Genomic DNA, 26,881 nt, shown 5'->3' on the forward strand with positions numbered 1-26,881 from the left:
ATATTAAGCTCATTATTTAGTCAATGTGCAATAGCAATAGTACATTAATGCTCCTGTGCTGATAGTACTGTTACTACTGAATTATTCACAGTAGTGGAAACCAATTCATTGGGTGTAATATATATATTTTTGTTTGCTTTTTCTTGTTGGTTTGGATTTAGAGCCGTGCAAGGCTTAAACTATCCTTCTCGAACTGTGATTTATAATAATAATAATAATAATAAATAAAGTTATTGGAATGCTGATTGAAAATAATTATATTTTCTTTTTGGGTGGCGGGAGCGGGATAAGGTAACATTGAATTTGTGATTGGTTGGACATTTGGATGGTTGAGTCGTGTAGCTTCGCCGCAGCTTCGTCCATCACTTATAAAAATTCACGTTTAATTGCACTTTTTGTTTATAAGGTAATAATGGATCGATTTTAGTATATTATATTTTAATTCTGCTAAGGTCTTATAAGTATGGTAACAGTACAATTTTGGTGTTTCTGCCACTGTTGCATTAATTTTTTAACAGATTTTACTAATGTAAACTAGATTATGATATGCCAATAATGTGATAATTAAATATGGTCTAATACATGCATTTGCTGACATATCTTAATTACATTTTTATTTTTTTATGTTTGAAACTCGTAGAAGACCAAAAGTATAATCAAATCATGTTTGGTATATATATCATGTAACACGTAAATTATCATGTCATTAAATAATGTAATGTTAGCAAAACCAGTTTAATTGAAGATTGATTGAGAAACCAGCATCACACAATTACAAAATCCAAAGGATAAGTTTATGCAATTGGAATCCAAAAAACTAAAATAACACCATTAGAATTATTGAAAGATAAAAAGTATAATTAATTAAAATATTTATGTAACAGTCTATTTTAGTGGAAAAAATTGAAAATTTGTAATTATTAATTAATTTTTTTTTATTTAAAAGCAAGATATTTCATAGTAAAAAGTCATGAGACTAGTTCCTCAGTAGAATACTAATTAAGAGTAACTTCTTTTCCCATAAATGTTGTTTTCTTCACATAGTGTGGAATTAAACCTCTTTCATATACCTAAGGAATTTAAACTACAAATCATTCGTGTCACACCTTGTGCGTATTAAAAAATTGTTATTACAAATATGATAAAGAAGAATAGAAGTAATAAGATTTACATTTATGCACAATTCATTTAATTATAAAAAATTAAAGACATTATTAATTGTTCACATAAAACTTTATATGTGTGTGTGACATATCATTTAACATAACTTTTTATATATATATAAAGAACTAGATATAACATATAATTATGATTTTTGTTAGAGAGGTGATGGGAAGAGAACTCTAAGACAGGATATAAGAGAGCGACCACTAGTAATCTTTATTTATTTATTTTTTGTGATTTCAACGGAGCCAAAAGTCCAGAAAAAGAGATTACATAATAACAACGCTAGGAATTGGGACTCCTAAGAGTATCTTTAATACAAGATCTTCAGCAAGGATCTTATGCTCAAGATCTGATCTTGCAGAGATCTTGCAATAAAGATAGTGTAGAGATCTCCAAGGTGGACAATGAGTTCTTTTAGAAGAACCATGAAGATCTCTGCACAATGTTAAAAAAATAAAAAATTGCAAATAGAACCACAGAAGCAACAATCAACCTGTGGGAACGACAAAAAAAATTATGGAAGAAGGAAAAAAATGAAAAATGGAAGAACGGAAGACGAAGGAAAAAAATACCTTTGTTGATTGGATGTTGGGCGTCACGAAAAGGGGAGGGGGAAGGTCGCGGAGCGACGGTGCGAGAAGGAAGAAGAAGGTCGCACGAGGGGGGAGAGGGAAGGGGAGAGGGAGAAGGAAGGTTGCAAGAGGGGGGAAAGTGAGAAGAAGAAAAAGAGAGTGTGGGAGATGAAGAGGCTGAGAGGCAGGAGGAGGAAAAGTGGGGAAAATCTAAGTAGGGGAAGGAGATGAAGCAAGGGAGATAAAGAGACAAGAGAGAGGGAGGAGGAAAAAGTAAGAAGAAAAGAAGAAGAGAGGAGAGTGGACGTTGGGGGAAAGCCTTGGGATTGAAAATAGTACACAATGACTGTTACTAAGTACACAATAACTTTCAAAAATTTGGAGAAGAAAATACGAATGACATAGTGCAACGGTCGAAAAAACACTTTACACAGTACAACGACCGGAAAAAAATCTGAATGGTCGGAAATTGGTTTGCACAGTATAAATTAGTTCAAACAGTAACAATTTGTATACCCAATTGGCATTCTCATTTTTCATTTGTGAACCTCTAGTATCCAAATTCAAGCTCAGTTAATTTTGTTTTCCAAATTCAATCTCAATTTTTTTTTCCAGATTCAAGGTTAATTTTTTTTCCAAATTCAATCTTAGTTAATTTTTTTTTCATATTCCATCTCAATTAAGTTTTTTCCCAAATTCAAGCTCAATTTTTTTTCATATTCAATCTCATTTTATTTTTTTTCCAAATTCAAGGTCAGATAATTTTTTTCCAAAATGGATCCAAATCAATTTGATTGGCAAAATAATAAATTTTTTTATAAAATTACAACATGCCGCCTTCGGCCCAAAATTCACAAAAATCGTCCTCCTCCCCCCCCCCCCCTCTATTTTTACCACCACCACCAACAAATTATTTTATGTCAAACACTCAAACCCCTTTTATCATTAATTCTCAAAGTTCGTAGACATTTCCTTTGATCCCAACAAACAATCCTACGATGGTTTCAAATGATGACGTTGGTTCGTAATTTCTACAATTTTCTACCCAAATCGGGCTAGATGAGATCGTCGTTGAGGAAATAGGAGGGTTTTCGAAAAAAAGGAAGCCTCGAGTCTCATTTGCAGTTGAAGAAGATACACACCTCATTAGTTCATGGCTCAATATCTCAACTGATCCGATTGTTGGTGTTGGTCAAGGAAAAGAAGCATTTCGGTTGAGAGTCATAGAAAATTACAACAAATTTTGAGGTGAACTCCGCGAAAGAGCAATTGATTAATTGAAACCACGACGACAAAAAATTAATCTGAACATGCAAAAATTCAAGGATCATTACAAGCAAGCGGTATCATTGAAGATGAGTGGTTGCACGGATAACGATGTCATCTTAATGCATATGCCATTTGGAAGGAAGACGAAGGAATCGATTTTGGTTTGGAACATGCTTAGCAACTCTTGAAAGATCAAAAAAATGATTAGAGCAGTTTACTGAAAATTGCTCTAAAAGGACGAAGATTTTAGCATCTGGGACATATTTTTTATCATCTAATCTAGAAATACCGGTCGAAGATGTTGAAGCTGACACATCGTTTCCAATTGTCTGTCCAATGGGGCAAAAGGCAGCCAAAAGGAAGAGCAAAAGGAAAGAAGTAGGAACATCTACCAATCTTGTTGATCTAACTGGTGTGGAGAAAGCAATGAGGGAAAGAAATGTTATCAAGGTCAAACTAGCAACCTTAAGGGAGACAAAATTGGAAAAAAAAGTTATAACATTCTAATGAAAGACATTTCTACAATGTTTGAGACTTAATTCAAAGACCATGAAGCCTTTTGTAAAATAATTCATATTAAGTTAGGAATCTAGTTATAATTTGTTAGGTAGTTTTAATTTGTTGTAACCACCTTTTAATTTGTATTTTTAAGAATCATGTTTGATTTTTTTATTTTAATCATATTATAATTTTTTCAATTTATTTTAATTTATGAAACTGGCAGTTATGAAACTAGCCGTTGTACAATTTGGTATTTAATTGTTCAATTACCATTCATTGTTGTATGTCTCCTTCAAACAATACTTTTCTTTCACTTGTTTGTGCAATCAATCGTTCATACAATGGGTCAAGATAATGACTTTGACCAAGCTTGGAAACAAATTATTTACGAAACACTTGATGACGATAGTGATGAACAAATCATGAGCTACTTACGTGTGATGCAACAACAAGGAGGCAACAACAGTCAACAAAGAAGGCCTAGAAGAGTCATTAATCCCAATCATGAAGATGGACATCTACGATTGATGAATGACTACTTCTCAAAAAATTCAATATACACTGAGACTCAATTTTGACATTGGTTCCGAATCTAGCAATAATTGTTCATTTGAATTGTTAACGTTCTCAGTAATCACGATAAGTATTTCCAAATGAGATTTGATGTTGTTGGTAGAATGGATCTCTCATCATTACAGAAGTGCATTGTAACTATTTGTATAGTTGCATACGGATCACCTGCTGATTGTGTGGATGAGTACATTAGAATTGGTGAATGCACTACAACTCAATGCTTACAAAAATTTGCAAGGGGTGTCAATGAGATATTTGGACAAAAGTACTTGAGAAGACCCAACAACAATGACATCAATTGCCTACTACGTATTGAAGATGCACGAGGGTTTCTGGGTATGTTAGGTTCTATTGATTGCATGCATTAAGAGTGAAAAAACTATTCAATTGCATGGCAGGGACAATATCGTAGAGGTGATCATCGCAAACTCACAATAATACTTGAAGTTGTCGATTCACAAGACTTGTGGATTTGACATGCATTTTTTGGAGTTGCGAGTTCAAACAATGACATTAATGTGTTAAACCAATCGCCTGTGTTTGATGACGTTTTGCAAGGTCGAGCTCCTCCAGTACAATTTACAATTAATGAAACTCCATATAACATGGGATACTATCTTGCATATGGTATTTATCCAGATTGGCCTACATTTGTGAAGATCATACCAATGTTACAAGGTCCTAAAAGAAAATTATTTACAAAATGTCAAGAAGCAACAAGAAAGGATGTTGAACGAGCATTTGGTGTGTTCAAATCTCGATTCGCAATTATATGTGGTCTATCACGTGCCTGGAACATAGATACAATGAAGGATATAATGTTAACATGCATTATATTACATAACATGATTGTCGAAGATGAACGAGATACGTTCAATAATAATGTCGATGTTGATTATGATCACGTAGAAAATGAAATTTCAAATATTGAAATATATCATACTACTTCTCGTGACTTTGCTACATACTTGCAAAGAAGATGCATTATGCATACACGAGGAATTCATTAACAACTTCAAGCCGATTTGGTGAAGTATATTTGGGAATGTTACATTCACAACAATAATAAAATTTAATTTTTCTTTGACATTAATGTTTTTCAATTTTTTACTATCTATTTTATATATTTTTCATTTATTTAACATTTAGTCATAAATAAAATTAAATTTACTCATTTTCCTATTTCTTAATATTTATTAATTTTTTTCTTCAATGTTTCATTAAAATTAATTACTTAATTATTTATATTTAATTTAATTAATTAAATAAAATATATAAAAATGAGTCCATATTATCTAAAATCTCTGAATAAGATTTAACACGGGAGAAAAAATGAGACAGATCTTAAGATATCTTTAATAAAATTTATTAAAAAATAATTTAAGATCTCAAGTTAAAATTTCCCATTAAAAATACTGTAAGACCTAACAACAAAACAATGATTTTAAAAACTGAGGAGGCTGATCATAAAACACAACATCTTCCACTGTAGACAAGCATTAGTAGTTAGTGCATCAGCACATTGATTCGCTTCTCGGTAGAAACGAGTGAAGATAACGCGGCAGTGAGATATAAACATCTTCTAATTGCAGTAATCAATGACCAGCTTGAAACACGCCACGCCCCTGCTTCCCTCCACAAAGACCACAACAGCTTAGGGAATCAACCTTTAATTTGGATTGTAAGGAAAATAGGGAAGAAATGAAAGAAAAATAGAGTATAAAATATATATTGTTTGTATGAGAAAAGAAATGAAAAAAAATTCATCAACTTATTTAGATGACTAAAAGAAAAAGTAGAAATAAATAAACTAAGTAAAAAATGTCTTATACGAATTAAAAAGTAAACCTTTTACTCTATTATTTTTCTTGCCGTAAAATTATGCATTAATTTTTTTAAAAAATTGTGCTATCATATTTATTTATTATTTTAAGTAACTAAAACAAAAACCAATGAAAAACAGAGGTCCTTCGGCGGTTCTTCATTTAAAAAAATGGAGGAAGTGAAATTATACGAGTAGTTTTTTTTTTTTTTTTTTGTAATAAATGCATTTCTTAAGGGATAGATGATAGCAATTTTGCTCATACTTTTAGTATAATAACACAATTTCAATAAAGATATATGTATTGTAATTTTTTTAATAAATTTCATTACATATATAACTTTCATTTCTTTCTTCACAGTAAATTTTTACGATATACTTCATAGAACTAAATTGGTACAAAAGTAAAGGAATGCTTGAGTTAGGAAGGGATCAAGCCTGATTTGTTTTTTAAAATTAAGGTTTAAGACTAACTTATTTACTTAAAATGAGTTTATTTGTTAAGGTTTAATTTATCTTTTTCTTCTAAATGTTTATCATAAATAAGTCTTACCCATCAGCAAAAAAATAAGTCTTACCCCCAATTACTTTTTATTTTGGTAAACTCGAGGTTGATCGACAGGAACTCTAATATATTTTCAACTTGCTCTCATGAAATTGACAAAAAAAATGTTATTTTTCAATTAAACTCAATCAGAGTGAGTAGTGAGTACATGTCTACCCTATTCCTACCCTCCTCCTACCAGCCTTCTGGTGAGGTATTATCTGTTATCGATCAGGATGCAATTATTAATTTGAGTATTTTTTTTTAATGTTGAAAGTAACTCGTCAGAATCTCAGACGTGATTCCGAGAATCTCGTTGGTATCTTAGTGCCAACGCAGACATGTCATGAAGAAGCTTGTTGTTTATTTCCGACCTATTTTTTATAATAATAATAATAACAAACTATTTACAGAAGTATAATTGTATGAAAATTATTTACCGTACAAGGGTCATTTTTTTTGGCACATTGAAGTCAGGAAATGACATCTTCAGTGAGGTCTTGCTTTTATCTTTTATCCTTTTGCAAGAAGCATCATTATGGGTGTAGTATTAAGTTGCAATGTACATGTGGATTTTGAACATGATGTTCCATCCTTGATGTACGTAGTATCAGGAGGCACCATCCTGGAGTCTTCTGATGTTTTTGAAATTTTGTTTGTCATTGTGCTTTCCAGAAGAGAACCATAGGCACCATCCTGTGTGGTGATACCAATGTCATTCAAGATGTTGTTTACTGAATCCAACATGACCAAAATAATCCATTCACCGTAAAATAATTTTCATACTATTCTACTTTCATACAAATAGTTTTTTATTATTGTAAAAAAGTTCTTATTTACGACCATAGAAGTTTATTATTAGTGTATTTTCTTTTAGTATTTTCTCAAAGCTTATTTTCACATGTATTTTTTAAAAGAAACAATCGTGTTTGAGCTAGTATTTTTTATGCTAAATATAGACATCTCTTTTAATAAAATTCAAATAGCTGTTAGAAGACTAGTCACTTCTATTAAAACTAATTAACTCTCCTAAGTACTCTTTCTTAAAATTTATATTTTTCTATTTCTTGTGTTTAATATTTTAAAAGTTAAGTTTGTTACGGGTGGCCATGTATATATTTGGATGTTATGACTTACAAGAAGAAAAGAAAATAAATACAAAACTAAAAAAAAGAAAGAAAACATGATAAATAAATATTTTCTTTATTTTTATTTGAATCTTTAAAATCCTTAAATATTAAGATAATTTTGAAATGTTCAATTAAATAATTTAAAACTAGTATGTTAACTAATATCATGGTAAAAGAATTTCATTCTCTTTTCTCATGTTATGAAAACAAGTATATTAACCAACATGTGCAATGCAGAAGATAAATATTTACTTTATACAACTAAAATTTATAATAAATAAATACTTTTGAATATATAAATTATAATTAAAATTTGTAAAAAATAAATGTTTTTGACATATAAATTATATTTTATATTTATATATGATATAAGGTTACTTTTCATCATTGATAAATTCTTTTAAAAATATTGAAATTAAATTTAAAAATGAAAATGAAAATAATAGATTGAGAAACTAAAGGTTAAGAAAAAACTCTAAAAACGTTCTTATTGAGGAAAAAAACCTTATAAATAATGTTTTTTTTTAAGAATAACTCTTCAAAATGCTTTTATTTGTTCTCATTTATATGCATATAGATGATATAAGGAGAAATGAAGACTATGTATAGGGCATTTGATGAGTTAGTAGGGATTAAAGTGGCTTGGAATCAAGTTAAGCTTGGTGATGTCTTTCACTCACCAGAGCAACTCCAGCGCCTTTATTCAAAGGTTCATCTCCTTAAGCACCTCAACCATGACTCTATGATGATCTTCTATGGTTCTTTGATCGATGTCAACAACATAACCTTTAACTTCGTCACTGAATTGTTCACCTCCGACACCCTTAGAGAGTAATCAATCAGTCCCTGAACCTTGTTTACTAATCATGTAGCTTAAATTAACCATCTATATTTCATAAATTATATTATATTTGTGTTACCATTTTATGTATTTATGTTTATAGGTGTAGGCAGAAGTACAAGAGAGTTGATATCAGACCAGTTAAGAATTGGACTCGCCAGATTCTAAGTGGTTTAGAGTATTTACATAGCCATATCCTCCCTTGATACATAAAGATCTTAAATGTGGCAACATCTTTGTCAATGGCCATCAGGGGTGGGTCAAGATTGGTGACTTAGGCCCGACAGCTATACTTAAAAGCTCCTAACATGCACACAGTGTCATAGGTAATTCAATATATGAAAGTGTGGTAACTTTTATTGCTTTGGTTCTTGAAAGTGCTCATTTTTTTCAAAATTACTTCTCCAATTTGTCAACTTGGTTAGAAGTTAAACACATTAGACAAGATTGATTTTGGTTAAAATTAATTTTAAAGTTAAATTATATATATTTGAATGTTTTTATTTTAAAAGCAAGTTAGTATAGTAAAATTATTATTTTTTATCTAATATTAAAGTCACTTAAAGTTATTTCAATTCAAAGTCAATTTTATATCTAGAACCAAATTCTTTAATGTTGGATCAAACATCTCAATATTTACCTAAAATAAAATTAACTAGTATTTCATTGTGATTTTGGACGATTCAATATGAATCCAAACATGCACATCAACTTATAAACAATTTCATCTATCAAAGGATTGATTTGTACAAAATGAAAACTTTTTAGAACTATATGAAATCAAGTTTTAACTGGCAAGAATCAAATTGTCCATGATCAGAATCAGTAATCTAGACCTTGTTTCTATAAACTGAAATTTTGTGTTTGATGTGAACCATCAGCCACACCAGAATTTTGTGTTGCTTGGGTGACAGTTCAACCCACCATTTTGCAGCTCAACCTAATCACACTGGTATTTTCATTGCCCTGAAATGTATAAGTCTTTTTAATGCCTTAGTTTAATCAATTCAGAATATTATATGTTTTTAAGTAGAATAAAATGTTGTTTCTTTTTTGGGTGCATTAATATATTTAAGAAACACTTTTTTTTAGCTTATAAGTTTATGATAGGGTTATCTCCTTAAAATAGGGAATAGAATTAATATATAATTTAATATATTAAATTGTGTAATTTGAAGATTATTATTATTATTATTATTATTATTATTATTATTATTATTATTATTATTATTATTATTATTGTAAAAAATAATATTGATTGGTTTAAGACTGATGTTAAAGTCGTGAATTATATATAAATAAATTTATAATAAAATTATTAAAGCACGTGAATTATATGAGAATTAAAAGTACTACCTAAAAGTAATATTTTTCTTCTCAAATACATTGCATCAGGGTTGTTCTAGCACTAGTACATGCATTTGTTATATGCTTCCTAGCTACAATGTTTTTTAGTTATTGTACTTTTTTAACAAATTAAAAAAAAAAAGGAAGAAGAAGCAGGAGGAGGTGAAGACGAAACAACCCATATGATCATGCTTAACATTTCCATGGAGATTCCTGTAATATTTTTATTAAAAAGGGAGGGAGGGAGATTAAACAACTAGGATATCAAGAAGTGCCTCCGACAAATACCTAATCTTGTGTTGGATGACATTAACTTCTGTTCGTAATGTAATGTTTCAATTTGATTATATGACCATTCCAAGATGTCCTTCCTTCGTAAATTTGCCTTAATGCATGGTAATGTTCACTTCCTTTATTCTATAAGGCGAATGCAGTTTATAATCATGATTTTGCTAATATAGTTGTGGATTTTTAAGTTCCTCTTTAAGCTAGGATGCTTATGAAGCTTACAAGATAATGCAACTTAATCAAATATGTTACATTTGCCATGTGCAGTTTGGAAAACATCATATTTTTCAAATTATTAAATAGCTAAAAATTAATTGTATTTTGTTGAAGTGCAGCCTTAAGTTTGAGTAGTCCATCGTTTCAAGTTTGTACTCTTTACGCATCCGAAAAGTAAAGGACCCCTTTTGTTTTTTGTTTTTAAGATGGCAAAGTGTCGTCTTCTGAATGGAGAGGTTGATAATTAATTTGGAGATGTTGATATAAATTAGTTTTGGGGCGTTTTGACTTTTTTTTTTGTTATTTTTGCGCGACCTATAAAGTAATATATCTATTGTTGAATTATGCTTGACAAGTAAGTTGTCTAAAGTAATAAAATTTAATTAAGTATGTGAAAACAACTTCTATAAATAAGTACCTTGTGATCGATGTCGGTTGGGACTTGCAACATTTTTCCACATAAATTTATTTAACCCTGGTTACAGCACGGATTGATTTGGACATTCCACCAAAATCCCCTCTATTTAACATTTTTATTGGGTTGTAGTGTAACTAACAAAGCAGTTGAATTAAATTTAATTAAAAGACCAGAAATATTCAATACCAAAACAATTTGCCGCTTAAATCAATTTTGGATTTTCATGTGTAGTTGTATATTGTAACTGCTTATATATGTATCAACTTCACCTCATTGAACGCATTCGTCGGGCTGATAGCAATAAATGTTAAGAGTTACTAACTCTCTAGATTTCCTTCTTTATTAGCTTAATAGGGACCCTCAATGAAATTACAAGATTAAAAAAATAACATCAAAATTTTAATATGCAAAACCGTCTTAGTATTTGAGGAGTATATAGGAAGAGTTCTCAATCATCTCATCAATAAAGTGATGGTTGAAGTATATAATAATAATAATAATAATAATAATATAATGGTTGAAAACTTGAAATATAACTCTTTTTTGAGGAGGCTAATACCTTCTTCACAAGCATATCAAATTACACAAATAATATAAAATAAAAGTCCAAATATATTCATAGGAATTTATGTAATACTCATAAAATAATAACTTTCACTAACTATAACTATTGGAACAATGATTTAATTGAAATGCAATAATATAAAAAGCTAAGACATGAAGAAACATAAAGAGCAAAAGAGCAAGAAACTCTTTTAGATAATTTTTATAAACACTTGAAATATAGTAAAAATAGACAAAATAACAATGGATAAAATAATAGAGATTGATTTCACTAAAGCACCTCCTCATGCAAATAAAGGTCACTCTTCTAGTTCAAAGTCCAATTATTATCTTCAACTCACAAAAATACCTAAACATCAATCCCTTGATGGAAAGAGTCTAAATTTTTCAACTAAACTATCAAATCCGTTGAATTAATTTAGCCAAGTAACTTGCTTTAAGAACAAGAGTTAAAAGATTACTAACTAGTCTTACTTTATTCCTAGACACAAAACTCATTAGATGTTCTTCCCCATTTCTAAGTTCAAAGGCATTTTTCAATGATCATTCAAACCACAAAATCAAACAATGAGTAATCAAGCCAAAGTAAGCATTAACATAAAAGAGAATACTTAATAATGAACAATAAACATAGATTCATAACTTGAATATAAACATAAGGATGAACTCAATTACATCAATCCCCACAAAGAGTAAATCTAACTAGATAACTACAAGAAGAGAAGAAGAAGATGCAAAAAATGAAAAAAAAAAATATGCACAAAATGACGAGAGTTGATAGGAAAGTCATAAAGAACAAATAAGAATTTTTCAGCCCCTCATATTACCCTAAATAGCTCCCCAAACCAAAGCTATTGAAATCTCCTTTAATTTGATCATTTATCCTTTGTTTCAACCTCACTTAAGCCACATCAACACTCTTATGCATGGTTATCAAACTCTCGAGTTAACTCGCTAACTCTTACGAGTTTACGAGTCCACTTGTCTTCTGCGAGTTAACTCTTGAGTAAACTTTTTTTAGTAGACTCTGGGAAAACTCTATAAATTTTAAGTAAACTCGGTAGATTCTCAAGTTTACCACCGAGTCAACGAATTAGCAAGTTAAAAAAATTAGACCAAAATGTAAGTCATTTTTTATTATTTTTTGTCTGTTTAACATCCAACATACATTCATTGAGTGTGTTATTCTCAAATACAAAATTTTCACCTTTAATAATATCAAACTCTTGTTTTCTAATAACGTCTGTAAGTTATTATCTAATAGTGATGCATTATTACTATACTTGATTATTTAAATACTTTGGACATTATGATTTACTGTTTTGCTTTATTATATTGTTGAAATGTTTAATTAGTATGTTATTTATAGATATTTTGTTATTATTTTTATATGAAGTAGACTCTTACGAGTTTACGAGTTAAGTCCACAAGTCGAGTCTATAGAACTCTCACAAATGTGTATAAACTCTCGAGTTTGATAAACTTAATCTTATGTCCAACTTTAGCTTTCTCATGCTCATGCTTAGGTGGACAACAAACAAATGTGTTTTTCTAACACTCTTAGGCCCGGTCTCAAATCTTTCAAGCCGACCTCATCTACCAAAGAGGAAAATGATGACTTTATGCTTTCAAAATGTGCTTCCAAAGATGTGTGATTTGAACTTCCAAAACTATTTTTCCAAAATCTTTAATTCTTCTTCTTTTCCTAAAATAAAACATCAAAAGCTAATAAAAATTCTTAAAAGTTAAAGACATTAAACTTTCACCTAATTAATAGTTATATTAGCATAAAATTAATTAAAACAAAGTTCTAAATAATGAAAAATGTAAGATAAATGCAAAAATATATAATCATATAGCATTTATGAGAGGCTTAGCTATGTCTGATTGATAGAACTATTTTATATTACATTTTGAGTTTTATTTACAACTCATGACATATGTATAGCTTTCTATTGCAACACTTGGCAAAACCCTGTTTTGGAATGACATTTGACTTAATCCCCTTCTCACCTCCTCCTGATTCTGCATCTCTGAATTGAATCAGTACTTCTTATTTGCATGTCATTGGATTTCAGGGCAAAACCCTTACCATCTTGTATGTCTACGCTACATGGAATCCGTCCAAGAAGTGAGTTAGTGAGTGAGATCTAATATAAATTTTAAGGAGAAAAATTCTTTAAATGAAAAAATTATGAGTCAGGCCTTTATATCATTAAATGCCACTTTTTTTTTAAAAGGTTTAATTAGTTATTTAATTTTGGTTTCTATGATTTTATGATTCATATTTTTTTAGTTTATATAATTTGAAAGTATTTTTTTAGTTCATATAATTTACATTTTAATTTTTTTTAGTTTTTATAGTTTGAAAGTATTTTTTTAGTTCATATAATTTACATTTTAATTTTTTTAGTCTTTATAATTTACATTTTTATTCTCTTAGTCCCTAGTGATCTTTTTAGTCCCTATATTTTATATTTTAATTTTCTTTTAGTCCTTATCATCAAAATATGAATAATATTATCAATTACAATTAACTACAAAAATATTAACAAGTAATTTGTAACTAATTTATCGCAAGATAATTTATAATAAAAAATAGTTGATAATTTATAACTAATTATTTTTATATATTTTTTGTAGTAAGGACTAAAAGATAACTAAAATACGAATCATAAAGACTACAAAATCATTTTCAAACTACAGGGATTAAAAGAGAATTAATATACAAACTATAAAAACTATTTTTAAAGTATAAAGACTAAAAGAGAATTAAAATATAAATTATAAAGACTAAAAAAATCACTTTCAAATTATATGGACTAAAAATATATGCATCATGAAATTATTGGGATCAAATAAGTAATTTAACCTTGTTAACATCTGTAACCTTTTTTATTTTTATAAAAATTAATTGCAATTTTATTTTTATTGACAGGTTTAAAACTTATGCCATTAATTGCTTAATTTATCCTTTGGGCCGACCTGACACTGCATGCATGAATAAGCCACATTCTATGTCAGAACATAAGAATATATGCCTCTTCGTGGTTCCATATGCACATGGAGCCAGGATATCTCGCAGCTAACAAATATTATATCATCATAATTATATATACCAGTACTAGTTCGTTATCGTCAATGGCTGGTTTAATTTCTTGTTCAAAACAATACTATATGGTGAGGTATGTGACTGTAAGAGGAACAAGAGCGATTAATTGTGGAGCAATAATTGTTTTCAAGTCCAACAATCATGGATTGGAGGTGGCATTATTGGCTGTGGACATATGGAGTTAGCTTTGTGTTAATTAAATTTTTTATTAATATCATTTAATTCTTATAATTATATTTTTATTAAAGTGTTTTTATTAGAATTTGATATTAAGAAAATTGATTAATGATATTGGAACTTTATTAACAGTGTTTGTAAGCGATGATGCTGCCTAGAGAATCCGAGAGAAAAAGAACCATTTTTGTAGCAGCTTGCCCAGCTACAATGCACATAACAATAAAAAATATTTTTTTTCTTTATTTATATGTCAAATCACTTTAATTTAAATATTTTATTATTATTTTTTACATATTTCTCTTATACCAAATACCTTTTATTTCTCACCTTTTTTATTTTATTTTTCTTTTCTGATCTACCTATTTCTCCTAATGGATAACTGGACAGGGTCTAGCGAGGAAAAGAAAGATTTCAGCTTCCGAGGTAATGATTCTATTCCCTATTCTTCACCTCTTGACTTTCACTTTGGATGTACTAATAAATTTTAATAATATCCCATTTACACCAATAATGGAACATTTCTTCCATGGTACTAACCATATCATATATCCACCAAAAGAAAAAACCCATATCATATGTTTTCATAAAGTTGTGTGGTCTCATTCCGGCCATGGATATCATTATCATGCACTTTTTTTTTTATAACATCATGCACTTTTTTTTTCTCATACCTTTCCTTTTAATTCTGTTTTTTTTTTCCTTAATATCCCCAACATTTTTCTTTCTCATTACATCAATTATTATATGTAATACTTTCACGGTCTCAAAATAAGTTTCATTTTAAATTATTTTATATAGATAAAAGAAAAATTATAAATCCTTATCAATAAAGTTGTTATAATTAAATGAAAGATATTTTAAGAATATTATCATTAAATATGAGTAAAATTAATTAGATTGATTATGTTTAAGTCCAAGATTTAAAATAACTTTTTTTCTTATATATGAATCTAAGGAAAGTATTAATATTAGATTAAAAAATAAAAGTAATATTTATTAGGAGTATTGGTGAAAAAGAATAATTAATGATACATTGAAAAGTCACATGCCACACTTATTTTAGGATAAAGAGAGTATTTCCTTCCTTCTAGAATGAATACATTTTTAGCCTTTGTAAAAAATTTTAAAATTGATTAATATTCTAACTTTTTAATGATATATCAAAACATCTATTTTAATTTTGCTTTGTAATAAATAGTGTTCTCTTAAAATACTTAATAATACATCATTTATTGAAATTAAGAGAAAAAATAAGGATATTTTAATAAAATTATTTCCTAGTTAATGTTAAACTTTTGGAATATTTATTTTTTGAACTGTGAAAAAAAACTTAAACGTCAGTTATGGGACGGAAGAAATATTATTTTTCCTTTAATTTTATTTCTTTTTCATCCAACTCATCTTTAGTTGCATCAACTTATTAATTAGTATTATGTTTTATTTAAAGATACCTTTATAAATGTTGTGTCCCACTAGCCGTCACCAGGGACTAAATTTTGGGCTAAAACTTCCTACATCCCAAAAGTTTTTTACCAACACTTTTTTCATTATGAAAAAGGGTAATTTAGGGTATAAAAATACATTCTGAAATATTATTTTTCCGTAATAAAAGGAGATGTTGGCAAAAAAAATAAAAAAATTGAAGTGCAGGAAAAAGAACCCCTAAAATTTGCTGTATAACAACAACACAACCATTAGACTTATGATATGACCTCTCACTGTCCTTTGGACCTAATGGGCTTAATCAACAAAAAATTGTTGGGTCCAACAAGTAATCCTCCAATTGTTAGGTAAAACGGGTGAGCTGCTATGTTTAAACAAAATATTAACCATGCATTCAAATTCTTTTTAATTAGATTAGATCAAATTTTAGATTCTGTATTAAAAATTGATTCAATTAGAATAAAATTAAATTTTATCATGCATTCAAGATTATTCAATAATTAGTTATATAACCATGTATTCAAAAACTTATATGAAATCTAATGGTTACCTGAGTGCTGAAAAAGCTATTTCAAAAAATTTATTTGAATAAAATATAATTTCTTAAACAAGTTATACAATGTTTATAAATAAAAATTAAATAATTTTTAAGATGTTTGTATGTTATTTTTTTTATTAGAATTAATGTTTTGATTGAATAAATGGCGAACTTTATATATAAATGATAGATATGAAAGTCAAGATGAATTATAATGTCTGAAAGAGGAAGTTGAAAAACATAAATGAAAGTAATGAAATATAATTATGACTATGTTAATAATTTAGATCCAACATGAAACTTCATTAATAATTTAAAATGATTTGTAGACACCAAAATATATTACATAATTAAGTTCAAAAATTTAAGGAGTAAAATAATAAATTGATAGATTTAAAGACTAAATTAAGAATAGAACTGATAGATATATAACAATCACATGAATGATAAATTAATTATCATGTCATCACAAAAAATATTACATAAGTGTGCCTGCACGTTAAGAATAATGGATGAAATATAAAATCAATCATCACACTTTTCTCTTCATATTCAAAAGATGAAATTTTAATTTTTTTTATATTTGGGGGAACTAAATATGTGGGCAGGCTCACAGGACCAAAATGAGTATTTAGACAGTTTTTTTCCATCAAAATGAGTTCAAGAAAGATGGCAACTGAGTCTGATTTTATAGTTCAGTCCTTTTAGTAAAATCATGCAAAATTAATTGTAGCAGTTGAACATTTCATTCTTTGCTCCAACTTTGGTGGAATCCCCACCATTCAGATTCAGTTTTCACCTCGATTCCATTCCATGTACAAGCAACACTATGCACCCCTTCAGAAACCCAAAACCATGCCTTTCACTGTTCCACCATCTTTTCAGATTCAGAATCACACCCACCACCAATTCCCCCTATCCAACAATCCCATCGAATCACTTCTCAACTGATTCTTCCACAACATACCCGACAACAACTAAAACGACAACCTCTGTTTCCATCGATGCTGGTTCTTCTAACCGCAAACCCATTAGTCTATGGCCAGGGATGTTCCATTCCCCTGCCATATACGCTCTCTGGGAAGCCAGATCTTCCGTTTTCGAAAACCCCGTTCTCTCCAATGGCCCCTCCGTTCTCAAAACACCCTCCCGGAGCAGGACTTGCATTTTCTATAACTTCTCAGAAGATCACATGCTTCGCGAGCAGTATAGGAATCCATGGAATCACATCAGGATGGGCAAGCTCGTCGAGGATTTCGACGCTCTTGCTGGTACCGTTGCGTTCAAGGTCCATTTCTTTTTTTTTTCCAAATTGAATTGTGGGTTTTGTTAGTTACGGGTTTAAATGTCTTGGGTTTTCATTATATTAATGAAACTGATTCAAAGTTCATTTTTTTTTAATGGTCTGATTCAAAGTTCACGTTTAGAACAAACAGGGTAGAGCAAAATAGCTTTGTCTTAAATGTTTTTAGAATAAATTATCCTGACACATCCTCCTGAAGTTTCGTGAAATTGCATAAATTCTGCATGTTTTTTAACATTTACAACAACTTCCCTCCGGAGGAAAATGTTTTTCAAACAATTAAAGAGAGTTAGTTTAAGGTAGAAAAAAGAGGAGGATTTGTGCAATTTAATGAAACCTCATGAGTGTCATTGTAATTTACTAAACATTTTTTTTTGTGCCCATGACATTGGTGTAAATTTATCAGTTTATTGATAACTAATTTTCTACCGTATCAAAGAACCTGACTGACCTTTTAGTGGGATCTTTCCTCCCAATCACGTTTAATAATAATGAAAAATAACTATGGAGAAGCAAAAAAATATATATATATCTTTACTAGGAGGGTAAAGTAAGTAATGTTGATCTTTGATAAGAAAATCAAGGATCAATATTACCCACACATGCATATTAAATTACGAATGTGTTTGAAACATCAACCGTTAGGTTTTTTCTGTTAAGAAGTGTCTGTGGTGTGTGGCTTATAGTACTTGGGAAGATTTATTGTATTCATGAGTTTTGGATATTGAAGTTTATTCCCTCTCTTTTGAGCAGCATTGTTCTAATGAAGATGGCACGGCAAGACCCCTTCTATTGGTAACTGCTTCTGTTGACAAGATGGTTCTTAAGAAGCCAATCCATATTGAAGCTGATTTGACCATTGTGGGTGCTGTTTCCTGGGTTGGCCGGTCATCCATGGAGATTCAACTGGAATTGACTCAGTCCGCTCAAGGTGCTGCCGGATGAATACAAGTTGATTCTTTTTTCTTTGGCCGTTATTTTATGAGATTATGGTTTATCTTTTGATTATAATAGACAGTAAGTGGTTAGAACCAGACAGATGGCATGTTACTATATAGTATGTACATAATTGGAATCAGAGAAACTTGATTAGGGAACACATCATAGAGATGGAAATAGTGGTGTGTCTATCAGTTAGTGTGAACTTCGGCTATGATTGAATTACTATTAGATGATCTGACAACAGAATACAACATCTATTTATAGAGCAAAGATAATGAGGGCTATGTGGATGCAGCTGGCTAACCCATCTAGGTGCTAACTGACAAACTCTCACTCAACAATTAGTTACGGCCATTATTCAGTTATAACTAACAAAAGTTGGCTACTAACAACCATTAGAAATTTGAGCAAAATTGTGTCATGAACTTTGTTCAATTTTCTTTCGGCTAATCCATGTTTACTTTCCTTTAGTGAAGCATGTTATCAGAGTGTGGTCTTGTAAGAATGCAAAAGTAAGAACCTCAACAGCTTCATTTAATCTCCAAACAAGCATTGACATTGCTTGTCACTTTAATATGTCAGAAATCATGGACTTAATCGTTAGTATAATTGAATAATTACTGTCAAAAAATTTTGGTTATAATTTTTTTCCCAAATTGGTGGTGCAAAACCTGTATGGTTTATTACATAGACTGTTAAATCCACCCTAGTATCCTGCCTTTTGTGTACATTGTTTTGTAGCTTACTGTTCTTACAAACTTACATGCTGCTGTAAATAAAATGAAAAGAGTCAGACAACATATAGAAATGTTGACTAAAAGCCTGTTCAAGATGTTCTAGTTATATAAGCTCAAATCACATCTTTGTAGTGTTGTCTTTTAATCCTCTACCAGTTCAGCATGGCATCTGTTACCACTTACCAGCGATTAATTCCTTACCTGACAGGCTGACACTGAAACTTGGTGACAGGGAATCCCAATATCTCAAGCTCACCTGCACTTGTAGCTAACTTCACATTTGTGGCTCGCGACTCCGCCACTGGAAAAGCAGCCCCAATCAACCAGATCTCACCTGAAAGTGAGCAAGAAAGATTGCTCTGGGAAGAAGCAGAAGAGAGGAACAAATTTAGGAAAAGAATGAAACAAGAACAGAAACATGGAGAGAGTGAAGACCCTGCTAGGCTCAAAGCACTACTGGCCGAAGGGCGTATCTTCTGTGACATGCCAGCATTGGCCAACAGAGATAGTGTCCTGATGAAGGATACTTGCCTACAGAACTCTTTTATCTGTCAGCCACAGCAAAGAAACATCCATGGTCGTATCTTTGGGGGATTCTTGATGAGAAGAGCGTTTGAACTTGCCTTTTCAACTGCTTATGCCTTTGCTGGTGCAGCACCTCATTTCCTAGAAGTTGATCATGTTGATTTTTTTAAACCTGTAAGTACTCATCACAGACACTATTTGTTCTAAATATTTAATGAACTGCATTTCCTCATTTCCTGAATGGTATTGATGTTAAAATCAGTTGTACCTTCTGGAAGTTTTCTTTCATCAATGAAATTGTCTAGGGGAACAGAATCATCATGACCTCATTTATGTGATTTTCTTTTTCTGATGACCTACTTTGTTTATTTTCATATTATCATCAATTTGGATTATTTAGCACCTTTTGATAAAGTTTATATATCAACAGAAAAGAACAATTTTATTGACATTTAAACAGGACATTCAACTGAAAACAACTTGATGATGCAGGTGGACGTTGGAAATTTCCTTCGTCTCAAGTCTTGTGTTCTGTACACGGAACTTGACAACATAGCTGAACCCCTGGTGAATGTGGAAGTTGTTGCACATGTGACAAAGCCTGAGCACCGCTCAAGTGAGGTGAGCACTATAATTATAATATAATATGAAATATTTACTTAAAGTTTCTGGATACACATAAATTTCCTTCTCATAAAATTTTAGTAATGGAAAGATATATCAGAAAAGTTGTCTTCTGTGATTTTTTTGTTTTTTTCAGTGAGAGCAAAGAGTTCCATGGAGTGTTGTCAGCAAATTCCTGTCTAATTTTATTTTGTTACAATTACTCAATTAGGATGGATAATAATTAGTAAGCTAACATCAAATTATATATCTATTATCTATCGAGGGATCTAACTCAGTTGGTTGAATAGAGTATGCAAGTTTTTGTAAACCCTTTGGTACAATAATATTTGTCTTCGATTCCCACAAATAAAATAAAATAAAAAATTATATAACTATTATCTAATGGAATACAAAAATGAATGCCTCATTTTCATTTGAGATTCACATGTTCATATATCTAGTAATTTTCATTTCATTCCATGCTCTTCTTAAAACAGGTATCTAACAGATTCTACTTCACATTTGGTGTTGATCCTGTGGCCATTAAAAATGGGTTGAGGCTTCTACATGTTGTTCCTGCTACAGAAGAGGAAGCACGGAAGGTGCTTGAACGCATGGATGCTGAGAACCTGAGTTTGGTTAAAAAAGATGGTAATCTAAACGTTGTCAAGGAGAACAAGTGTACGGAGAAAACAAATCTCTGATATAGCACCTGTAGAACTTTCTTAGTAGTTGTGGATTGAACTACAGAGCGATTTTGAAGGGTTTTTTTTTTTTTTTTTCCATTCACGATTAGAGGCAAAAAGATAATAGCTTCTCTTGGTGGTTCAATAGAGGAGGCAACACAATTCTCAAACCTTTAGAAATCAATAATAATAATCGCAATTTCCTTAATCAACGTGTCAAACACCTCAAGTCTTCGAATAGCTATGAGAAAGAGACAATGTTTCTTTCATCACGAATATTAATATTTACTGATGATGACATTTAAGACTGCATTGACTCCTTCCTTTGATAGATAGTAACACTTGATGATGCCATTGCCACTCACTGTGGCCACAACACACTAAAGTCCAAACTGAAGTCACAATCCTATATTTCCCAGTATCAGAGTCTGGTTAGATTTAATGTTCTTGGTAGTAAAAGTCACTGGCAAAAATGGCATCTTTCTAAAAACTAGAGACTTTTACAATTGAAACAACTTTTATTATGGTGCCCCACATACAACTTGTGTATTAGTAATTTCAACTTATTCACACAATCCTCAATTTACGAAAGTTAAGAAAAAAGCAAATCTAAAATTTGTCATTGATCATTTGTGAATACAAATATAGAGAAGCAGCCAACCTAGCACAAAAGTAGAAAAGAATGCACTCATTATATAATCTAGGCAGTAAAACATATACAGAGCTACATAGGCAGGAAAACAAGAGCTATGATAGCATGAGCTTTGTTTCATCATCATAGGGGTAAAGCTGGGTTTCTGGTTCAGTGAGATTTGAGTGAAAATGTCACTTCACATGATAATATTTGGATGATGAAAATCCAACCCATCAATGACCAAACATGCCCAAACTACTTCAACCTGTTACATCTGGGTCAGATTGGCTTTGAGAGGTTAATCAGATTCAGAGGAATCAGATGGTTGCTTACCAATAATTTCAGGGAAAAAGGTTTGCATTATAGGATTTGCAGGCATTACAGATTGACGGGAACCAACCAACGTCCTCTCATTTACTTTACCAATTTCCTTGCAAACACCATCTAGGATTGAAAGGAAATCCCTCACAACCATGAAAATTCTAAATGGATGAGCTTCTTCCTTTGCTGAATTTCCATGGAAATACTCAGTTATCTCCTTCACTGAAGAGAGGGCATTTTTCTCTTGGCCCTGGATTGTTGAAATCTCTTGCTCTCCCCTCTCCAAGAAACATTTCATTGCGTCAGAAAATTTTTGGTTAGTTTCTTTCAAAGGTGACTCCTCGTTCAATTTTACAACTTGCACAATTTTTTCGATTCCTCTGGCAAGTTTAGCAACATCACTACTGAGCATGTCCGAATCCATAGCAGCTGTTTTCTTAACATTGGTGAGCTCCCCACTCAAACCTGAAACAACTTGCAGACCAAGCTTTTTGAAGTCAACCTCATCTTGAAGAGTATATTGGTGGTCATTGTCAGCGGCATGGTTATTGTTAGAACCAGAAATATGAGAACCCTCAGTTCTAACAATTTCCCATACAACGAAATGTAAGAGAGTGGTCTTTCCATCAGTCCCTTTAATATCAACTAACTTCAAAAGTGTGTCCAGTTTGAACGCATGAGCATCACCACGATTGGTTCCAACATTCATTCGATTTCCTGTTCTGAGAACAGCTTCGAGTATCTTCAGAAACATGCGGCTTTTCCTTAATTCCTCACAGGCCACCTGTGGAAAAGGATGAAATATGAGAACCACGGGTACATTGGTAAAAATTGATATCAGTCAGGCTACACATACAAGTCTGTTTTGTGTTTCCTAATCACAATGGAAAAAGGATCATTTTGGAGATTTCTATCTTGGGTAATCTTTTTTTTAAAAAAAAAGGATAATACTGTGGATGCTAGAATAAAAAATGAGCTGAAAATTCAGCTCCTTTGATACTGAATATAAACATAAAATGAGATTTTGGAAAGCTAGAATAAGAAGCTGAAAATATTACCAACATTTAGCTCCTTTGATACTGAAAGGTCAATCTGGTTCATAATATCCCAAAACACATTTAAGAAAACAAAATGATCAAATTGAGAGAGATAAATGAGATCAGAATATATATACCTCCAGAGTTTCAAAGGACTTCTTAAGGTATTCTAATTCAGAATCAAAGTTTGCAATGTAGAGCATAGCATCCACTCTCTTAAAAGCAAAAGGTATATCAAGCACGACTTTAAGAAATTTCTCAGCCGGGCCAAGCTTGAAGGGCGATTCATCTTGAAACTCCTTCAGCTTAGATTCTTCATCTTTAGTTGGAGCCATCTTCAATAAACTTTCAAGAAGTTCCGTCCCCAACGTATCACAATTGCCTATAGACAGCAAAATGAGGCTTAAACATTTCCCCCAAAAACATACAGCCACTAACGAGGAGAAAAAGAAGAAGATAAACAGAGTTTAACAAGGAACAACGTTGCATAACTTTTCTTATAGTAGGAGCAAAGTTTGATGTTGAGCCATAAGACCATGAACTACACAAAAAAGCAGTAAAGACCAATGAAGAATACAAATAATAAATAAGTTTTACATGCCATTCCGTGATTGATACATAAACAAGAACACAATAGGCATATACACGTGCATAATGGTAATAAAATGACAACAAAGCATAAGCAGTGCAGTATAAAAAAATTACAAAAAGAACTACATCTTTATGTTTAAAATAAAATAAATTGGTAGAAACTGTGAGCATAGAAGACAAAGTGGATCATCACCTTCCCTAAGAGCATCACAAACTTCATCAATAGTCACATTCAGCGCTCTAAGCAAAATGGCAATGTTCTGAGACTTCTTAGGGTCAAGCACCCTATTCTCCAAGGGCATTGGAGACGCAGAATGAACTACTTGACGCCGAGGATTATGATTATCTCTAATCGCAACACCGAAACCCTCCTTGGAATTATTATTATTATTATTTACCATGAAAAGTGTTTCAATCATGTCCTCGTTCAACCTGCACCACGAATCATTAAAACAAAACCCAACACAAGTAACAACATATAAACATAATATATATATATATATATATATATATATATATATATATATATATATATATATATGTGTGTGTGTGTGTGTGTGTGTGTGTGTGTAAAACATTATTTGACAAAGTCGAATGACGTAAACATGTCTTACTGAAAAGAACTTGGTCCCAAGCGATCCCAAACCATGACCCTGTCCGAGCTGGCCTTAACTTTGTCCCAATGTAAAGCTTTCAACTTTGGCTTCGGAGTCTCCTCACTCTCGTTCCTAAAAGTAACACTTTTATCAACCGGAGCCTCCCAAAACTGCGGCGGTGGCGGAGGAGGTGGCGGCGGAGGAGTAGGTAAATCGGTGGCCGCTGGAGAATTTTTCCCCTGAGATGGAACATGCCATTCTTCCCTCGGAGAAGAAGAGGATGAAGAGAAAGAAGGGGAAGCAGGGTTGTTGTTCGGTGGCAATGATTTAACACTTGGGGGGCTGAAATTCAGAGAAGGGGAACGAGAAAAAGAGAGTGAATTGGAGCGTGGGTAAGAAGGGGTTCGAGAAGTGAAGCTTCTGGAACCGAATTTATCCACGTGGAAAACACGTGAGCTGGAAGCAACAACACCAGAAGGAGAAGGAGAACTCTTTTGTTGTTTGTTAATGTTCCCACCAGAAGAACCACTTGGAGAAAAAAACTGTTCTTCTTCTTCTTCTTCTTCATTTTCCTTTTCTATGATATCTTTATCATTATTCTCTTCTTCAGTGGTCCATGGTTTGAATTTGTGACGTGGCAATGGCGGCAGCGGGTTGAGCTCTGGCGAGTCGCCGAGTTTCTGATACGGTGGCCGAAAACTTTCATGGTGGCTGGAGCTTGAGTCAGTGGTTGTTGTTGTTGTAGTTGAGGTGGTGGTGGTGGTTACGGAGTTCGCCACCGTGCCGAGGTAGAGAAGCTCCGATGTGGGACTCGTTTTGCCGCGGGGTTTACGGTCGGCGCCGTCGGAGGCGGCGGTGTTCGGCGGGAACAGGCGGAGGCTGTCCGATCTCGAGGCCTTGTCGTCGTCGTCGTCGTCGTTGACATCAGAGGAGGAGTGTGTGCGGCGGCGGTGGTGGAGGAGGAAGGCGGCGGCGGCGGCGAGGAGGGCGAGTGAGCAAAGAGAGAGGGAGACGGCGAGGGCAGCGGCGGAGCGGTGGTGACGGGAGATGGGGCGGGGGAGAAGGAGGGAGGAGATGTTGGCCGGAAAAGTAGCGAGGACGGCGGGGGAAGGTGGCAGTGGCGGAGAATGGTAGGAAGGGAAGAAAGATTTCTGCGGCGGTGGTGGTGAAGAAGATGAAATAGAAGAAAATGGAAGCTTGGGTTGTAGATGTTGTTGCTTCGGTTGAGGCTCAGGAGATAAATAGCTTGGAGCTTGTGCTGGCGGAACAGATATTCTCGGAAAAAGTGGTTGATGGAGAACACGGCGAGGCTGTGAAAAAGAAGAAGAAGAACAAGAAGAAGAAGTGAGTAAAAGTGATAACAAGAGAACTAGAATGTTGAAGGGTGCACACATGATTGTTGTTGTGGTGGTGTTGTGAGAGTCAGAATAATAATGTTGGTGTTGGAGTTAATGAAGTAATCAAAGGGAGAGAGACTGGTGGAGGAAGAAAAAAGACTGGTAGGAATGTAAGTGGTGAAAATATGTAGTTCTGGCTAGATGTTATTTTAATTACCAAGTATTTATCAATTTTATTAATAAATATAATTCAGGGTCTCTCATAATAATTATCTTCTATGTGTGTTTGTTTCTATGCAGAGAGTAAAAAAACAAAAGCATGATATTGTGTTGGAGTTGGAGAAATAGGAGTACTTGTTGTTATGACTGTGAAGGTGGAAAATCTGCGTGCGGGTTCTTAAAGGGTGAAGAAGATGATGAGTAGTTTGCATTTGGAGGCAAGTGAAAGTTAAAAAGGCAGATAAGGGAATCGTAGCTATGGTATCTCTCTTGTCTGAAAAGTTGTGATGTTTTCCTTGTCCTTATGCTATGACGGTGATTTCTGTCTGACCAACACATATTCAAAAGCTCTTTCAATTGCATGTCCCGTGTTTCATCAGAGAAAAGCAATACGTCGAAAACTCCAAACAACAATTTTAAGCAATATTAGCATTAATTTTAAGCAATATTAATGCTAATATTGCTTAAAAGTGTTTTCTATTGTAGATTAATTTAATTTTTAACTGTAAAAATATGGTTTTAAATGTTTAATCTTTAAATTTAAATAACTTTTATTAGTTTTTCTGTAAGTGTTTATCTCTTGAATTATATATATATGAGGACAACTGTACATTCTTCTTTTATACTTTCTTTGTAATTAACTGTTTTTTTTAAAGAAAATTATTAATTTTTAATAAATCTTATATCTAAATTAGAAGAAAAAATCATTAAATAATAAATATTTTCACTAAAATGAATGACTTATGATAAATTTCGGTCAATAAGATGAAAAGTATTAAAAATATATATTAAAGATATCGTTCTTAACATTTTGGTTATACATTT

At 31.9% G+C, this 26,881-nt stretch overlaps 2 protein-coding genes and 1 long non-coding RNA gene across 4 annotated transcripts; 2 read left to right on the forward strand and 1 right to left on the reverse strand.

Annotated features, from left to right (window-relative positions):
• The first annotated feature begins 17,148 nt into the window (after positions 1-17,148).
• LOC100805292 (acyl-coenzyme A thioesterase-like protein) lies at positions 17,149-21,529 on the forward strand. Of its 2 annotated transcripts, none has more exons than XM_014778139.3 (5): positions 17,149-17,793; positions 18,579-18,756; positions 19,737-20,203; positions 20,522-20,650; positions 21,133-21,529. In XM_014778139.3, the coding sequence occupies exons 1-5, from the start codon at positions 17,527-17,529 to the stop codon at positions 21,337-21,339; spliced, it is 1,248 nt and encodes a 415-aa protein (XP_014633625.2). In that variant the 5' UTR covers positions 17,149-17,526; the 3' UTR covers positions 21,340-21,529. The 2 variants fall into 2 exon arrangements, with proteins under 2 accessions (XP_014633625.2, NP_001304537.3); NM_001317608.3 differs by having other exon boundaries at positions 17,185-17,810.
• Positions 21,530-21,913: 384 nt separating this feature from the next.
• Positions 21,914-25,894, reverse strand: LOC100786203 (formin-like protein 2). Its single transcript, XM_006583785.4, has 4 exons — positions 24,519-25,894; positions 24,098-24,336; positions 23,451-23,695; positions 21,914-23,060 (listed from the first exon to the last, which is right to left on the reverse strand). The coding sequence occupies exons 1-4, from the start codon at positions 25,892-25,894 to the stop codon at positions 22,254-22,256; spliced, it is 2,667 nt and encodes an 888-aa protein (XP_006583848.3). The 3' UTR covers positions 21,914-22,253.
• LOC121175165 (uncharacterized) lies at positions 25,882-26,413 on the forward strand. Its single transcript, XR_005892359.1, has 2 exons — positions 25,882-26,007; positions 26,138-26,413. It is a non-coding gene; the product is annotated as an uncharacterized lncRNA (long non-coding RNA).
• The last annotated feature ends 468 nt before the right edge of the window (positions 26,414-26,881 follow it).

This window comes from Glycine max, chromosome 7 (genome assembly GCF_000004515.6).
Source record: "Glycine max cultivar Williams 82 chromosome 7, Glycine_max_v4.0, whole genome shotgun sequence".
In the NCBI taxonomy this organism is placed as follows: domain Eukaryota; kingdom Viridiplantae; phylum Streptophyta; class Magnoliopsida; order Fabales; family Fabaceae; genus Glycine; species Glycine max.